General features: G+C 39.1%; 1 protein-coding gene across 1 annotated transcript in view; it reads left to right on the top strand.

Moving 5' to 3' along the window:
• EIF2B3 (eukaryotic translation initiation factor 2B subunit gamma) overlaps positions 1-17,428 on the top strand; it is a 210,471-nt gene extending 193,043 nt beyond the window's left edge. Inside the window, exons 11-12 of the mRNA XM_077149870.1 lie at positions 3,153-3,256; positions 17,265-17,428. Of these exons, the coding sequence (XP_077005985.1) occupies positions 3,153-3,256; positions 17,265-17,317 (157 nt within the window). The 3' untranslated portion in view covers positions 17,318-17,428. The remainder of the gene's footprint in view (positions 1-3,152; positions 3,257-17,264) is intronic.
• The last annotated feature ends 1,033 nt before the right edge of the window (positions 17,429-18,461 follow it).

An 18,461-nucleotide genomic window follows, 5' to 3' on the forward strand; every position in this document is an offset into this window, starting at 1 on the left:
CCTTTGTAAGCCCCAACTTCTTCTGGAAAAAAAAAATAGTAGAATAAATGCACCATCCCTGCAGGTTTGGTGGGAGGATTAAGTTATATAATGAATGTAAAGTGCTTTGCAAAATGATTAAGATATATTAAACGTTAGATACATGAGAATTCCTTTTCCTCCCTGGAATGAACCAAAGAAAGTCCTAACTAAATCCAGAAGAGCAACAAGAATTTAGAGATACCCTTGCTTCCCAGATCAGGGCTTCTTCCTCATGTGGTATGCCTCAACATAATATGGTATGATATGCCTGGCCAAGCAGTGATTTTACTGCAGAACATCTGTGTTTTTTCATGGCCTCCTCTTCCACTAAGCATCAAGGTTTACAGGGTAATTTCCGAAGGCCTGCAGCTTTTCTTAAAATTTGACCCCACCAAGGAGAAATAAGAACCAAAATCCCCATACTTCGTCTTAGCCAGCTCCAAACAGCTTCTTAAAGAAGACATCCAAACCCTAGCACAGCAGAGTCCTTAGTGCCACACTGAGAGTTAATACTAGGATGCAAATACTGTAGTCCTGGCAGTGAGGCCAATTCTTTTCTTAGACTACACAATTCACCTTCTTTCCCTTCTTAGACACTGAGCAGAAAAGGCAATCATTGCTGTAGATTGACAACCTAGAGAGAGCTTGTTAGATATAGTCCTATCTGTTCCCTCTAACATGAACAAACATACACGCTTTCAATAAAATCCTCCGTCTTAGAATTTCTTCCTGAACAAGGGAAATCTTTGTTGACTTGGAATTTTTCCAAAGTACCTCAGCCTTGCTGATGGAGGTGACATATGACCACAGCAGTGATATTGGATAATAATTAAGGAAACAACTGGTCAGAAGAGAACAACACACTCAACTCAGTAAACATTCTGTCAGGTGTGTATCTCAAAGCCTTCTACCAGAACCACTGACCAGGAGTCTCAGTGGACCTCCCAGCTTCTCCTCAGCCAACCTACTTTTCCCTGTTACATCCAAACTTTAGAGCAGTGATTTATGACTAAAGGAGAAGGAATGACACACAAACTATATGAGACAAGCAATATGAGAAGTTCTTGAAAACCTCAGACAGACTTGCTAAACATAAGGAAATCCCAGGCAATCCTTTACTGTGGAAATCTGACTTAGTCATTCCAGCCTCTTCCTTCCAGAAATGGTTCCCACTTATATATAACCCAGTTTTCAAAATAGCCATTTAGTAGTCTCTAATTATGGTTTTGAGTTCTTTTTGGCTGCTACTTATGTGCTGACTCTATTTACCCTTTGCCTAGCTCCAGAGCATACATTCTCAGCCTCTTAAACTTCTGAGTAGGAAGCATTCCCCTATTCCCACATTGGGAAAAGAAATGAGACTCTTCAGTGACAAACTAGTAGACAATTATAAACTAACTCTGTCCCAGGAGCCTCTATGTCAGATTTTCTATTCTTCCTTATTACCTTTTTTGGGGAATTTTCCGTAAGGAACAGAAACCATATTAACTGCTGGTTAAGCTGCTTTGCCTAAGTCAAAGGACAAGTTGGAAGGCTCTAGATGGTCCCTTGAAGCCCACCTACTGAGTGAGCCCTGAGTCTGTGCCAAAAAAGCAAACTACTGCCATCTGCCCATGTCCAGCCCATGCAGCAAGACCAAGCAGCTTTGGTCTTTTGCTGCTTTCCAACCTTCAAGTTGAATAGAAATAAAGAAGACTGTGAAATAAAGTACTGGCATTCCTTTTTGCATTTTACTCATGTTTTAGCATTTGGGAAGAATCTTTCTAATGTTCTGTGCATCCATGGTTTCAGACCTTGGAATGGCCTCGACCCCACCTTCATGCCTCCTGGGTAGTTTGAGGATTTTTTCTTAGTTGGTGTTTTATTTTGTTTCATTTTGTTTTGTTTAAATGAGTGTTCAGGGCGGGCAACAGTGGCTCAGTGGCAGAGTTCTCGCTTGCCTTGCCAGAGACCCGGGTTCAATACCTGGAGCCTGCCCATACCAAAAAAAAAAATTTTGAGTGTTCATACTTTTCCTTTTCGCTTCCTTTTCCCTTCCAGCTGCCCATCTCTAATGCTTTAGAGTATTGAATATTCCCCTTAACTTCTTTTTTGGCATTATGATTAAGTGTATAATTTCTGGAGTCAGGCGGATCAGGCTTTGAATCTACTACTTGACGGTTATGTAGTTTGGGGTAAGTGGTCTAATTTCCTCTAAATCTATTACCTCATCTGTAAAATGTGATTTACTTTTATTACATCAGAGGTAAAAGTGGCTCATCTCAGAAGCTTTTTATTTTTATTTTTATTTTTTTATTTAGAAACATAAGACTCCCATCTCAGAGCTACTAAAAAGATTATGGAGGCCAGGACATTGAGGGTGGTTTGTTACATTTTTTGTGGCCCAGGTGGTTTTCTGATGAAATGGCTAGATATGGAAATCACTTTTATAATTTCCACAAAGTATTTATAGAACAATACCTGGCACAGAGTAGGTATGCAGTAAATGCTAGTGACAATTTTTAAGAGAACCTTTCTGCCCACCCACCAGTCTTCAAGAGTCAGGAAAATACTCTTTTATTAACCATATTCAAATGCTAAGAGCTTTTCTTCTGAGGGTGGTTTTAGTATCTGGAGTAGTCTTTTATGTGGAATGGAGCTGGTTTTTAAAGAGCCCTCTTTTTCCTAAATGAGTATGGTTTTGATTAACCAGAGTTTGTGGTAAGAGTTGTAAGAGACCCACTGTTTCCATTGTTGATCTTCTCAAAAAATTCATTGGATCTAAACCCAAAATGAAATTTGCTACTTCTTCCCAGATGAGACGGTCAGCCCAGAGATCACCCCAACTTCCATCCCCAAACCAAAGCAAAGAGGTTTAGAATTCTAGGTCTGGGATGCCTAAAGAACTGTAGTCAGAATGTCTGTCCTTTCAGATCTAAGGGAAAGATCATTAGGAGCATAACTCAACTCTAAACTTCTCCAAAGCAAGGTCTTCCCTCGACCTAACTAAGCTATTCTGTCTTCTAAGCATATAGACATTACCTGGACTGACCAGCTGTTACCGTTCTGGGAAAAGCCAGAACCTCTAGCCAGTAGTGGTAAAATTGTGACAAGAGCCCTGGGCACTCACTAACTTGGCTGTTGTGTTACAGAAGCAGCATCCAAGGCAGCGTCATCTGCAACAATGCTGTGATCGAGAAGGGAGCAGACATCAAGGACTGTCTAGTTGGAAGTGGACAAAGGATTGAAGCCAAAGGTAAACCGTAGCCCAAATTAACAACCACAGATGCCATTTTAATCTGTTACACTAGTACAGATACACTCAAAGTGGTGAGAATGTAGGGAACTAGCACATGCATATACTGTGAATGAGGAAATAAATTGATATAACCATCTTTGGAGGGTAATTGACACTATTGTCAAATTTTTTAACTTTTTTAGTTCCATTTTTAGGAATGTATAAGCTTGAGCATGTGTGCAGCCTTACTATCAAAAAAGTGAAAACCCACCAGAAAGATCTAGTGGCCCACGTTGGCACCAGTATTTCATGAGGGCTCTCAAGCATGAGGGAGAAAGGCCGGTAATCCACAAAGAAACTTGTTCAAGGTCCTTGATCACCTCTTTTGACCTGGTAATTAAAGAAGGTAATCCAATAGATTACTAGCCTGGTTGTAATTCAGCCAGCCTGGTTGAAGATTAGCAGAGTATAATGCTCAGAGTCATTCTCAACTATTTAGAGGTAATGTTGTAAACTGCCGTTAGCTCACTCTGCTTTGTAGCTTGCAGAAGCTCAGTATTGTGCTTGAGAGACCTTGAAAGACTAGGCTTTCCCCATGCGGCAGGACAAATCTGAATTGTCCTTAATTTGGCTGGACATTTTTAACCAAAAAAAAGACAAAGCTCAAGATCAATAACGGTGCCTAATTCCTTTTGAGATTATACCTAAACCTAAAATAGGATGGGAGGGGGTAGGGGGTCTTGGCAGGGCTTGGCAAAGGAATTAGGCCCACAAAATCTGAAATATAGAAGGCACTTTGCTATATTTTCAAAGCCCGTATCATAGTGGCAAGATATGAATAGGAATATTGTTCAGTAGACTTGGTTCTCATTCTGCAATCCAGATGGATGATTGCAGTTTATTCTCAGTTTGCAAGGGGGGATATTAAGTTACAAAACAGAATTTATTGAATGTTTGTTTCTTCCTCCATAGTCTTTTTTCCAGTATTAGTGTTATCTCTATTTTATAGATAAGGATACTGAGGCAGACAGAGATAAATTAATTTGCCCTGGATCACAGAGCTAGTAAGTTATAGGAAACAAATATTAATAGAATAACTCAGCCACAGCCAAATCATACTTAATTCAATAGCTAGTTTTATTATTAATGAGTGTTTATGACTGGGAGAGTAATTTCAGATATGAAATTATTCTTACTTTGTATGATAAAACTACCTATCAATATTTTTTGAGAAGTTCCACAAAAAAATACCCTGAATTTAGGGACTCTGTCCCCTGAATAAATGAGAACTCCACACTGTACTATAAGCCAGGGGTTCTCTCTGTCAGGCCATATATTAAGACTTTTAATTATATGTTCAGACTATGTATTAATTATTTTTGTTATTGAGCTGCCCAGCTGTATTTTTTTATTATGGTAACATGTATACAACATGAATGTTCCCATTTTAAACATTTTAAAGTATAAAATTCAATGATGTTAATTACATTCACAATGTTGTGCTAACATCACCACCATCCAGTATCAAAATTTTCTTTCACCCCAAACAGAAATCTGTACCCATTAGCATTAACTCCCCATTCCCCACCCTTACCTAACCTTGCCCCTAATAAGCTGTATTCTAGTTCCTGACTCTATGAATTTGCATATTCTGCTTAGTTCATGTAAGTGAGATCATGTAATATTTGTCCTTTTATGTCTGGCTTCTTTCACTCCACATGAAGTCTTCAGGGTTCATCGGTGTTATTGCATTTATGAGAGCTTCACTCTTTTTTATGGCTGGATAATATTCCATTTTAAATATGTACCACATTTTATTTATTCACTCATCAGTTGATGAACAGTTGGGTTGCTTACACCTTTTGGCAATTGTGAATAATGATGCTATGAACATCAGTGTACAAATATCCATTTGAGTCCCATTTTCACTTCTTTTGGCTGTATACCTAGAAGTGGCATTGCCAGGTCATATGGTAATTCTGTACTTTCTGAGGAACCACCAAACCATTTTCCACAGTGGCTGCACTATTTTACATTTGTACCAACAATGCACAAGGATTCCTATTTCTCCATATCCTCATCAACCTTTATTATTTTCCATTTTTTTTATATAGCCATCCTAGCTAGTGGATGTGAAATTGTACTCCATTGTATTTTAGTTTGCATATCTTTAAAGGCTAAAGATTTTCATATACTTATTGGCCATATGAATATCTTCTTTGGAAAAATGCCTCATTTTTAAATTGGGTTATTTGTCTTTTTGTTGTTGAGTTGTAGGAGTTCTTTATATATTCTGGATTTTAAACCTTAAAAGATATATGGTTTTCCAAATATTTATCTCCCATTATGTAGGTTGTCTTTTTACTTTCTTGATAATGTCTTTTGATGCACAAAAGTTTTTATTTTGGAAGAAGTCCCATTTTCTATTTTTTCTTTTGTTGCTTGTGCTTTATGAAGTCTTTAAGAATCCATTACCTAATATATGACCTGAAGACACTTCCCTATGTTTTCTTCTAGGAGTTTTATATTTTTCTTAGTTGCCATTTTTAATGGAATTTTTTCTTCCTTTCTTTTTCAGATTGTTGAATCATTTTCATGTTCATCTTGTACTGCACCACTTTTCTGAATTCATTTTTAGGTCTGGTAGCTTTGCACTGGATTTTTTTTGGGGGGGGAGGGGGTATTTTCTGTATATAGGATCAAATAATTTTGATCAAGTCATCAAAAAGGGAAAATTTTACCTCTTCTTTTTTTTGGATGCTTTTTATTTGTTTTTCTTGCTTAATCACTCTGGATAGAACTTTCAGTACATATTGAATAGCAGTAGTGACAGGGGTATCCTTGTCTTGTTCCTGATCTTAGAGGGAAGGTTTTCAGTCTTTCACCACTGAGTATGAAGTTAGCAGTAGGTTTTTCATATATGTCCTTTTATAATGTTGAGGAAGTTTCCTTCTATTCCATGGTTTTGTCAAGAACAGGTGCTGGATGTTGTCAAATGCCTTTCTGCATCAATTGAGATGTTCATTAGGTTTTTTTGCCCTTCATTCTATTAATGTGCTTATCACATTATTTTTCTCATGTTGTACCACTTTTGCATTCCTAGGATAAGTCACAGTTAGCCATGGGGTATAATCCTTTTTATATGACACTATATTCAGTTGCTGGTATTTTGTTGAGAATTTTTACATCTGTTTTCATAAGCGATATTGGTCTGTAATTTTCTTTTATATTATCTTTATCTGGCTAGGTATTAAGGTAATGCTGGCCTTATAAAACAAGTTGGAACATATTCCCTCCTCTTCAATGTTTTTGGAAGAGTTTGAGCAGAATTGTTGTTAATTCACTTTGAATGTTTGGTAAAATTCACCAGTGAAGTCATCTGGTCCTGAACTTTTCTTGGTTGAAGTTTTTTGATTACTGATTCAGTATCTTTACTCATTGTAGGTCTATTCTGGTCGTCTAATTCTTCTTGATTCAATTTAGGTAGTTTGAGTGTTTCTGAAAATTTGTCCATTTCATCTGTTATCTAATGTGTTGGCATGTAGTTTTTCATAGTGTCCTCTTACAATCCTTTTTATTTCTGTGGAGTCAACAGTGATGTCCCACCTTTCATTTCTGACTTTGTGGTTCTCTTTCTCTTTTTTTTTTTAGCTCAAGATCAAAGAAACAACTTTTGGTTTCATAGGTTCTATTTTTTTCCGTCCCTGTTTTAATTATTTGCATTCTAATCTTAAATATTTGCTTCCTTTGCTCACTTTGGGTTTAGTTTACTCTTTTTTTCTAATCATCCAAGTGTGGGATTAGGTTACTCATTTGAAACCTTTCTTCTTTTATAACATACGCATTTATAGCTATAAATCTCCCTCTCAGACTGCCTCTCCTGCATCCCATAAGTTTTTTGTATTATATTTTCATTTTCATTTGCCTGAAGATACTTACTAATTTTCCTGGTGATGTTTTCTTTTACCCGCTAGTTGTTTAAGAGCGTATTGTTTAATTTCCACATGTTTATGTTTTCAATTTCTTCCTCTATTATTGATTTCTGGCTTTATTCCATTGTGATCGTAGAAAATATTTTGTATGATTTCAATATTTTTAAATTTATTGAGACTTTTTTTGTGACTTAACATATGGTCTTTCCTAGAGACTGATCCATATACACTAAAGAAGAATGTATATTTGCTGTTAAACTCAATGTTCTGTGTCAGAATGTATATTTGCTGTTAAACTCAATGTTCTGTGTCTGTTAGGTCTAGTTGGCTTATTGTATTATTCAAATCTTCTGTTTCCTTTGGTCTTTTGTCTAGATGTTCTATCCATTATTGAAAGTGGTATATTGACATCCTCTACTGTTAATGTAAAATCATCTATTTCCCCCTTCAAATCAGTCAGTATTTGCCTTATATATTTTAGGATTCTGCTATTAGGTACATATGTATTTCTAATTGTTATATCTTCTTGTTATACATAACAGTAGTTATATATAATTGTTATAGATACTAATTACTAATTATATCTAATTGTTACTGGATATAGCAATTTCTAAATGTATGTCTTCTTGTGGAATTAAACCTTTTATTAGTGTATAGAGTTCTTCTTGATCCCTTTTTGACCTTAAGTCTATTTTATCTGACAGTTTAGCCACCCCAGTGCTCTTTTAGAATATTCTTTTTCTATCCTTTCGTTTTAAACCACTTGTGTCTTTGAATTTAAGGTGAGTCTCTTGTAGACAGCATGTAGTTCGATAATTTTTTTTATCCCTTCTACCTTTTGACTAGAGAGTTTAATCTGTTTACATTTAAAGTAAGTGATATAATGCAGGAGTTTCTTCTGCCATTTTGCTCTTTGGTTTTTGAACTCTTATACCTTTTTTCCCTCAATTCTTTCATTTCTGCCTACTTATGTATTTATTTCATCTTTTATAGTGAACCATTTTGAGGCCTTTCTCATTTCCTTCTGTGTTTGTTTTCACATATTTTCTCATGATTACCATGGGGTTTAAATTTAACATCCTGAATCTATGACAATGTAGTTTGATTCCATACCAACTTAACTTCAATAGCATACATAAATTATACTCATATGCCCCTCCATCCCCTTACCTTAATGGTGTTCTTTTCATGAATTATATCTTTATACATTGTGTGACCAACTGTAAATTTATTATTACCTTTGATACATTTGCATTTTAGATGATGTAAGAAATAAAAAGTAGAGTTACATTTCAAAAATATAATACAGTATTACTAGCATTTATAATTACCCATGTATTTACCATTGTCAGAAATCTTTATTTCTTTATACTGCTTTCAATCTGAAGAACTCCCTTTAGTATTACTCATAAGACAGGTCTAGTAGTGACAAGCTCCCTCAGTTTTTGTATATCTCGGAACATCTTTATGTCTTTCATTTTTTTTTTTTTTTTTTTTTTTTAAAGAGCGGGAGGAAGGGAAGGAAAGACAGAGAGAAGGAAGGGAGGAAGAAAGGGAAACATCTTTAAACATTTTCTTGTTTTATTATATTTTGTTTGTTTGTTTGTTTTTTACATGGGCTGGGGCCGGGAATCGAACCGGGGTCCTCCGGCATAGCAGGCAAGCACTCTTGCCCGCTGAGCCACCGCGGCCCGCCCTATGTCTTTCATTTTTGAAAGACAGTCTTCACAGGATATAAAATTCTTGGTTGGTGTAGTGGTTTGGAGCTATATGTACCCCAGTAAAACATATTCTTAAACTTAATCCATTCTTGTGGGTGTGAAACCAGTGTGAGAAGGCTCTTTTGATGAGGTTACTTTACTTAACATGTGGCCCACCTCAATCAGGATAGGTCTTAATTACTGGAGTCCTTTATAAGCAGAATGAAATTCAGACAGAAAGACAGAAAGCCACAAAGAGAACAGCCAGAAGCTGAACATCAATGAAATCCGAAAGAGAAAGGAGAAATCAGGACACCACCGTGTATCTTTCCATGTGACACGCTAAGGAACAGGGTTGCCAGTGGCAGCCCCAGAACACCACAGTCTTTGGGAAGAAAGCATCTCTTTGATGACAACTTGATTTGGACTTTCTTTTAGCTTCAAAACTTTGAAAAAATAAGGTCCCATTATTTAATCTGACCCATTGTCTCGAGTAGCCAAGGAAACTAAAACCGTTGGCAATTATTTTCTTTCAGCACCTTAAATATTTTGTCCCCTGTCTTCTTGCCTTCATGATTTCTGTTGAGAAATCAGTGTTTAATTTTATTACAGCTCCCTTGTACGTGACTCATTACTTATTTCTTGCAGCTTTCAGGATTTTCTCTTTGTCTTTGACATCTGACAGTTTGATTATGTGTCTGGTATGAGTCTTTGTGCGGTTTGAAAGTGCTGTGTACCCCAGAAAAGCCATGTCTTTTAATCCTGATTCAATATTGTAGGGTGGAAACCTTTGATTAGATTGTGTCCATGGAGATTGACCCACTCAGTTGTGGATGTGGCCTTCTGATTAGATTATTTCCATGGAAATGTGATGCGCCCAGCTTTGGGGGTGGCCTTTTGATTAGGTGGTTATGTATCTCCACCCATTCAAGGTGGGTCTTGATTAGTTTAGTGGAGCCCTTTAAGAGGGGGAACATTTTGGAGGCAATTTAGATGCTTGGAGAACAGTTGCTTCAGAGCCAACAAAGACAGACGTTTGGAGATGCTTGAAGTAATGACAGAGAGAGCAGAAACCTAGACATGGACATTTGGAGGTACAGAGCCCAGCAAGCATCACCATGGGCCTTCCTATGAGATGCTAAGTAAGCCAGAACCCACAGCTGTGTCCCAGAGGAGCTAAGCAAAGGTCCATAGACACTTATAGAGAAAATCACTGCCACCAGAAGCTGGAAGCAATGTAACAGGGAACAAGAACCAGCAGACACCAACCATGTATCTTCCCATGTGACAAGCTTTGGCCTTTCTTGAGGCAAAGAAGAAAAGCAAACTAATGCCTTAGTTTGAACATTTTTATGGCCTTAGAACTGTAAACTTATAACTTACAAATTTCCTTTTTAAAAATTGTTCCATTTCTGGCATATTATATTCCAGCAATATTTAACAAACCAAAGTAGGTCTCTTTGAGTTTATTCTGTTTGGGGTTCATTGGACTTCTTGGATGTGTATATTTATGTCTTTCATTCTGCATTATTTCTTTGACTAGTTCTCAGTCCCTTTCTCTTTCTTCTCTTTCTTGTACTCCCATAATATGTATATTGGTAAACTTGATGGTGTCCCACAGGTCTCTTAGGTTTTGTCCACATATTTTATTATGGTATCTACCTTCCCTACTAGACTAAAATCCTCAAAGCCAAAGATTTTCTTATTTCTTTTTGTATCCCTAGCTCTTAGAAGAGGTCCTGGTTTGGAGCAGATACTCAGGGAGAAAAAAAAGAAAAGAAATAATTAATTAATTAGTTTTGGGTACTGTTCCAGTTTGTAAGCTGCCAGAATGCTATATAGCAGAAACTGGATGACTTTTAAGAAGGAGAATTTATTAAGTGCAAGTTTACATGTTCTAAGGCTGTGAAAATGTCCAAATTAAAGCAAGACTATAGAAATATCTAATCTAAGGCATCCAGGGAAAGATACCTTGGTTCAGGAAGGCCAATGATGTTTAGGGTTTCTCTCTAACTAGAAAGGCACATGGCAAACATGGTGACACAAGCTAGCTTTTTCTCCAAGCTTCTTGGCTCATGAAGCTCCCCTGGGAGCATTTTCCTTCTTCATCTCCAAAGGTTTCTGGCTGCATGGGCTCTAAAACTTTTTCCAAAATGGTTCCCTCTTAAAGGGCTCCAGTAAGCAAACCTCACCTTGAATGGGTGGAGACACTTCTCCAAGGAAACCATCTAATCAAAAGTTACCACCCACAATTGGGTGGGTCACATCTCCATGGGAACAATCAAATAGCTCCCACTCACCAGTATTAAATGAGGATTAAAGGACATGGCTTTTCTGAGGTACACAACAGATTCCAACTCACAGATCCATAAAGCATTCTTAAGGGGATTTCAGGACAGACGATTAAGGTTCCAGGAAAGGCATCTGTTAGATGGTTGCATTTACCATGTATCTCTCCTTGCTGTTTTCTAAACTTTTTACTCACAGAAGAACCTCATGCAACACCAATAAGTGAATTTAGGAAAGGTAGCTTTACTGGCTATAATCCTTTAACCTTACTTCTCCATTTGAGACTCAATGCAACTCTCCTCCTGACTACCTTTCTTTTTACCTTTTAAGCACTTTCTTCCTCCAAATATGAGAATTGTCATTTCTAAGAGACTTTTCCTGGGTGTCAGTTACCTAGTTTATCAGGTATGGTTGTTTTGTTTTGGGTTTTTTATCTGAAATTAACTCTGACTGATTTACACTGATAAGGATTTCATTGAAAAGATACCAGTAGCTCACAGAAGCCCCATAAGGCTACAGAATCAATCTTAGAAAACACACTGCAGCCAAGATCATACCTCAAACCAATCTGATGAAAACACTTCTACCATTCTTATCAAACACTGGATGTCACAGCTTGCACTGCTACTCTAATCACCTTCAAACCTGAGTGGATTCTCTCTGGTGCACTCTTCTTTGTATTACTGGTTCCTAGTCTGAGATCTAGATAGCTGCATCTCATATGTCAAGCCTGGGTCCACATGCCCATGCCCTCTAGCTGTAAAAAAAGCTGCTGTTTTTATCTACCATTTTTAGTTTAATTAGTAACAGACACATTCTGCCCAGTGTCTCACCAGAAAATCATTTGGCGGGAGTGTTGATCAGCAGCAGTGCTCCAGCACTTGGTACTTTTTGTGGTAATTACACACAAGCTGGGATTATGAACCTTGGTGAGAGGGCTCAAGCACCAGTTTAAACTCCATCATAGGAAACATGGCATTGCATTCTTAAAATGCTCTTGACTTAAAAATGTTCTCACATGCACTCTTATGTATTTTCACAAAAGCCCTCTAAGATAGGGCTTCATTATTGACCTCATTTAGCAAAGTGGAAACTGAAACTTTGAGAAATTGAAACTTACCCAAGGTACATAGCTAGTGGGTGACAGAACCAGGTCTTCAGTCTGAATTATTTCCATACCAGCTCCAAAAAGACCAAAGAAAAATACACTTCTGGCTTGCCCAGCAGAATTTGATCAGTGATACCCCTTTCTTTTTTTTGACCCCTCCTTCCCAGGCTCCCCAGGCTTGTTTTTTGAGCACTGGATTCTGTTGTTAGTTACTTTAAATTAGGATTCAGAACCTACCACCACCACCACCTTTACTCTTTCTCCGTGGTGGACCTTGGAAAGGGTCCCCAGGGTATCAAAGCAGCTGCTCAGATGTCTGTGAAGCTGCTTCTTTATCCTGCTCACCGTTGCCTCCACACTGCATTTCTCTGTCATCTTTGTTCTCTTCTGGGTAGGATTTGTGACCCCATAGAGTGATTCTTCTACCTCTTTCCTACCTCTTTGTCTTTATAAATTATCTCTTGCTTAGCAAAAAAGTAGGGGTGCACACACACACACACACACCAAATACTTTCTTCTTCTTTCAGCCCTTCCTGGAGCAAGGAGTTGCTTCCCTTTTGTTGTTTTAAAAAGGTTTCAGAATCCACAGGCATAATCAAATGAATGAACTCTCCATTTGCCACCGCATTAAAGGGCTCCTCCTTTCTTATATGTTGTAACTATTTTTGCTTCTTCTCCTCCCACTTTCCAACCGTATTGGTGCTCCTTCCTTTTACTTTGCAAGGACACTTTTTCATTTTGTGCACAGAATGCATGAATGACAACAATGCCAAATGTTGAGGGTTTGAGGCATGGCATCTCCTATCAGAGAACACAGCTAGCTATTCATGCTCCTAGAATGTCAGGGGCATCAGCATCTCCTGGGCATTAACTCATACTATGTACCCACTTCTTAGCAGGATACTCCTTAAATGATCGTCCTGAAGAAAAGGTGGCCATTTGGCCCCTAACTGGACAGCCTTGACATTTTCTGCTTCCAGTCCTCTGTGCTGGTGGGACCAATGCGTCCAGCCACTAGTCAGTAACTTTCTGCCAAAGACATTCCCCAGCCAGTCTCCACTTCTTTTCTTTGAACCTGAGCCATGTGGAGAAAGCAGACCCCTAGCATCAGTGCAGCATTCAAGGCCTGTTACTAAGAATGATCCAGACAAACATCAGTAACTCAGGTCCTCACCAGCAAAGAGTTTAGTAGATGGCAAAGTCCCCAGGTTGTCTCGCTCACATAGTGTGATTTCAGGAAAAACATTCATCCTCAGAAGTAATGCTGTCCCCTCTCCAAATTCCATCAATTTGCATACCACAGAGTCACCACATTCATAGCAGTCTTCTACCCCCAAAATGTTACTCTCTTGACCCAATATGTAGGCCCTCTTTGCCCTTTTCGAGTTCTACTAATATAATAAGCCATTTTCTAACAACTCTGGCTCTTCTTACCCTACGCCACCCCACCTTACCTCAGCACTCTCTGTAATTACCTGGCAAAAATCCTAGCTACCAAGCTTAGCCTACTCAAACAGTAGAACGGCCACTGCTGACAAAGTCAGAACCGGATAAACCAATTGGACACTTCATCTGAGTCTATTTCCACTGTCAGTGGTCTTCTCCATGATAAGAACCTTGGTCTCTTTCCTGTGAGCACAGTGATAACATGTTTGATCTTGAAAGTAGACCTGTTAGGTACATAGGTCAAGCCCTACTTCCCAACAATGCAGCTTTTCATTGTGACTTCTTTATTCCCTTCTATCCCATTTTTTTCCCCAATTTACCATCCTCTATTGTACTCTCCCCTTTGCAATCTTTTCCAGCCTAATATCAGCCCAGAACTTTTCCACTGGAGCCCACTTCAAATCCTCGCCAAGCAGAACTAGTTCTGCTTGTTCCCCTGAAGATTCCAACAATCTTACTGAATCTCCATGAAAATACATCTGTTTACAGCATGCCAGTTGTCTCTCTTCCCTGAATTCTCCTGAACAGGCATTCTCTCACCCTCAGGCCAAGAGCAGACCAGAGGAAAGAAAATCTGGGAGGACAGGGAAGAGAAGGCTCAGTTGGTTATTTGGAGCCTGATAGAAAGGGTTTTCTTTCCCAGTCAGGTACTTCATTCCCCACTCTGGTGTAGAGCACTGAGGTCTATCGGGAGTGTCATTTGGAATTACGTCTGTCTTCAGAAGAGTCCAGCATCTCTGCAAACTAGAAAAAGATTGGGTGAAGGAAAAACAGATAGTAGAGTCTAGGTATGAGGTGATGAGGCCTGACAGAGAACTATAAAGGGATATGGGATAAAGAGGAGCTATTGAAGGTATCCTGGTAAACTATCCAAAGAAGTATATCTTTGACTCTTTCTGCATCAGACTTACCTCAGGGGCAGAGCCTTGTTAACAAGTCCTCCTACTCCAGGACCACAGCCCAAGCCCAGAGGAATTTAGCACCCTGAACACATCCTGTATATAGTGGGTCTCCTTCCCACTGTTTTCCCTGAAGGAAACAGATGGCTATAAAGTATTTAAAAGGAGTACCTCCTAGGGCAGGAATACCCAGCCTAGCCCCAGCTCTATTCTGAAACTTCTGGAGAACAGTGATATGCAATAATAACTGCTTAATAGTTATAAAAGCACTATGGTGGGCTATTTACAGCAATTATATCTTTGAATCCCCACAACAATTTTATGAAGACATGAAAGAATTTGCTCAAAATCAAACAATAATTTGCTCAAAGTCAAATTAGAATCTAAGTCTTTCTGATTCAGAATCTCTTTCCTTTCTTGCACTGTCACCTTTTCTTCCTCGCTTTCCTATCCTTTTCCTCTCAGATGATATTGCCTCTGTCCAGTAATGTGCTAAAACAGCAAACTTTTTGAAAGGACCATACCTAGGTTTCTCTTGCTACTAAAGAATGTTAAACAGAAATAGACCTGAAGATATCTGCTCTGGATCCCTAAACAACTTTGCTGTAGTGCACCAGATTTGTCAGTTATGTTCTATTTTCCTATATCCATACTCACATATAACCCCCAAAACACACAAAATTGAACAAATACTTAATTAGTGCCTACTGTGTTCTAGGCACTGCTAGGCTAGGGGTATAAAGATGAATAAGGGCGGGCCACAGTGGCTCAGCAGGCAAGAATGCTTGCCTGCCATGCCAGAGGACCCAGTTCCTGGGTTCAGTTCCTGGTGCCTGCCCATGTAAAAAAAATTAAAAAATAAAAAGAAGATGAATAAGACTCACTGCTTGCAGTCCAGTTACTCACAGTCTTTACAGAGAGATAGATGAGTAAAGAAATACATTCAGTAAAGTATCACAGGTACAATTGTACAAAATTGTCAAGGTTAATTAATAAAAGAGAGATTGTTCAGTTTCTGGCACAAGGATTAAGAACAGCGTCTTGAAGGTATTAAGTCTAAAATTTTGGCTGTTGAACATAATTACAAAGGGGAAGAAACTCTCAAAGCAAAGGGAAACGTGTGAGCAGGCACCTGCAGCCAAAAGGAATCTGGTATGTCAGAAACTACAAATCATTTAGAAAATCTAGAATATAAGCTACAAACAAGAAAAAAAAAACAGAGAGGTAGACAGAACAGGAGCTATATCTGAATCTTCCAGGTCTCCAAAACTTCACTCAGATACCCCTTTCCTACTGTCAGAAGAAGAGAAGGAAGCTCTTGGCTATGGGCAGTATGAACACACCCAAATATCAGTCTACATATCTTGGTCTCTTTATTCAAGATTCTTCATTTTGCTGCACCAAGCCCTTCTGAGTCTGAAAATTTCCATCTTACCAATCAGGGTCACACCCAAGCCCTCAACTATAGCAAGAGAGATGTTAGACCTTTTTAGGCCATGGGATGCTAGCCCAGAAAAAATCAGTTTTCAACCAGTTGGTCAGATTTTTCAGTCTGAGCCAATAGAAAACTGGAAAAACTCTCTCCTATACCCTACATCTGCCCATATATGCAGGCAGGAGGCAGGCTGCATATCCCTATTTCCCCCTTGCCTCTTTCAGACCACTAGTTCACTATATCCTTTCTATGCCTCTTTTTTCTTGAAAACCTCTTCTCACCTTTCACTTCATTATTGACTAGGTTCCAGGGTACTCCCCTAAATTTGTTGAGGGCTTTAGCCCCTAGTTCACAGTCTTCCTCCCCCACCCCTCAGTTTTTCCCAACATCTTGGATACTTAAACATTGTCCAAAAATAATGAACTATCTAACCCTTCAGCTTCACGATAACTCTGAACTTCTCTACCAACCTTTACCTCCTCTCAGTTTTAACTCTCTACCTATATGGTCATACACCATCCTTTTCATTACCCAAAACCTCTTAAATCTTTCATGTGCCAGTAGCTATGCTAGATACTGGAGGTATAATCATAAATACACCATCACTGCCCTCAGGGTGCTTATTGTAAGTAGTGGAGAATGATATGATATAAGGATAGAACTATGTATGAGATACAGTGGCTTCATAAGGCAAGAAATGGGTATTTAGAAGGGAAGGCATCACATAGTAAAGGTGCTTGATTAGGGCCTTTAGGGTAAGAAAGAGTATAGTGGGGGAAATAGGGGAAAGTCATTCCAACCAGAGGGAACAGCATGTGCTGAGTTCTGGAAGTATGAAACAGTATGGCATGGTGTAAATTGAGGAATAGTGAGAGACGACATGGGAGAGGTAGGCAAGAGCCAGGTCAAGGAAGGCCTTATGGGTTTGAACTTTACAAAAACAATAATTATTACTATTTACTGAGCACTCAGTCATTTAACTCACTGAATCCTCACAACAAACCCTATGTGATGGGTGGATAAATAGAGAGTCAGTTCCATCCTTCTGTGTGGGAAACTGTTCCCTCTCCCTTAACCCCTTTGACAAGTTGTTTTCCCATGAGCAGAATCACAGTAGGAGAAAATAAATGTTTGTGAACATGTTTTAGAAGCACTTGGGTTTAAACTGACATCTTTTGCTGCCAGTTCTCAGAAAACCTTTTCCTTTTCTTTTGTAGCCAAAAGAGTGAACGAAGTGATCGTGGGGAATGACCAGCTCATGGAGATCTGAGTTTTAAGGAAGTCAGACTCCTTCCTCTTGGCCCCCAAAACTGCAGATGTTGGTTGGCCCACCTGTTTGACTCTGTATTTATTTCCCAATAAAGATGGGTTTCCAAAGGCATGCTGGAGACTTGTGGAGCCGTCCCAACCTCTGCATTAGGTGGGCTCCAGGAATACACAGTGTGTGTTCATGAGTCATGTGACAAAAAACATCTAGAGCAAGTGTGTGAAATAGGCTGGGGCACAGTAACCTACCCTTTCTGTCTGGAGGTTATTAAGCAAAGGCAGCAGCTACTCAATGGTAAAGCTCCTGGGAGGGCTACCCTCTGACTAGCTGGCCCATCCTGGCCCATAAAGCATCCCCCACCTGGAAGAATCTGGGAGTACTTCAGTCCCTGACACAAATCAGACTTTCTAAGATGCATAGACCCAGCTGCAGGTGCTGCTGCCCATGCATCTGATGGATTTGGGCAACCTGGCCTCTGAACCCAGGACTTCCTACTCTTTGCTCCTATACCTGCCACATAGATTCCAAACCCCTAGTCTTTGACACTACTTCCTCCCCTTACAGTTTACTCCCACTCAGTCTCTAGCCACTTTCTCCAGCTCAACTATTGTCTCTTGGAGACTCTTAAAGCAAGCAAGAGACAGCCCCTGCCTAACCAACAAGTCTGTCCCTGCAAGTGTTAGTAAAGGCAAGAACAGTGAAGGAGAGACATGTTCTGAGACCCACTGTACATGGTCTGTACAACCTCAATAAAGAAAAGCTAGGAACCTATATACAATTTAAATGTTCTTTCTGACTCTTCACCAGCTGTACTCCTTTATATCCTAATTACACATACTCTCCTGCTTCAGATAGTTGAGGATGAGATTTCCTATTCACAGCCTAGGATTTTCTTGAATCCTATCCACCTTTCCTTCACACACCCCCTCCCAAACATACATATACACTCTTCTCTTGCCCCTCCCTACACTACTTTTACAACCTGCAGGTGTTTGGTAGAAGATAAAAGTGGCTCCTGGGGTGAGATTTCACTGCCTAGAATTATCAAAGAAAAGGTTTCTCTTGATGTCCTCACTGTGGGTGGCAGTAATTATAAGGAATGATTTAAAAGACTGGTTTCAGCATTACTTCAAAAATCTCAAGGTGC

The sequence above is a fragment of the Tamandua tetradactyla genome, chromosome 2 (genome assembly GCF_023851605.1).
Source record: "Tamandua tetradactyla isolate mTamTet1 chromosome 2, mTamTet1.pri, whole genome shotgun sequence".
Classification (NCBI taxonomy): domain Eukaryota; kingdom Metazoa; phylum Chordata; class Mammalia; order Pilosa; family Myrmecophagidae; genus Tamandua; species Tamandua tetradactyla.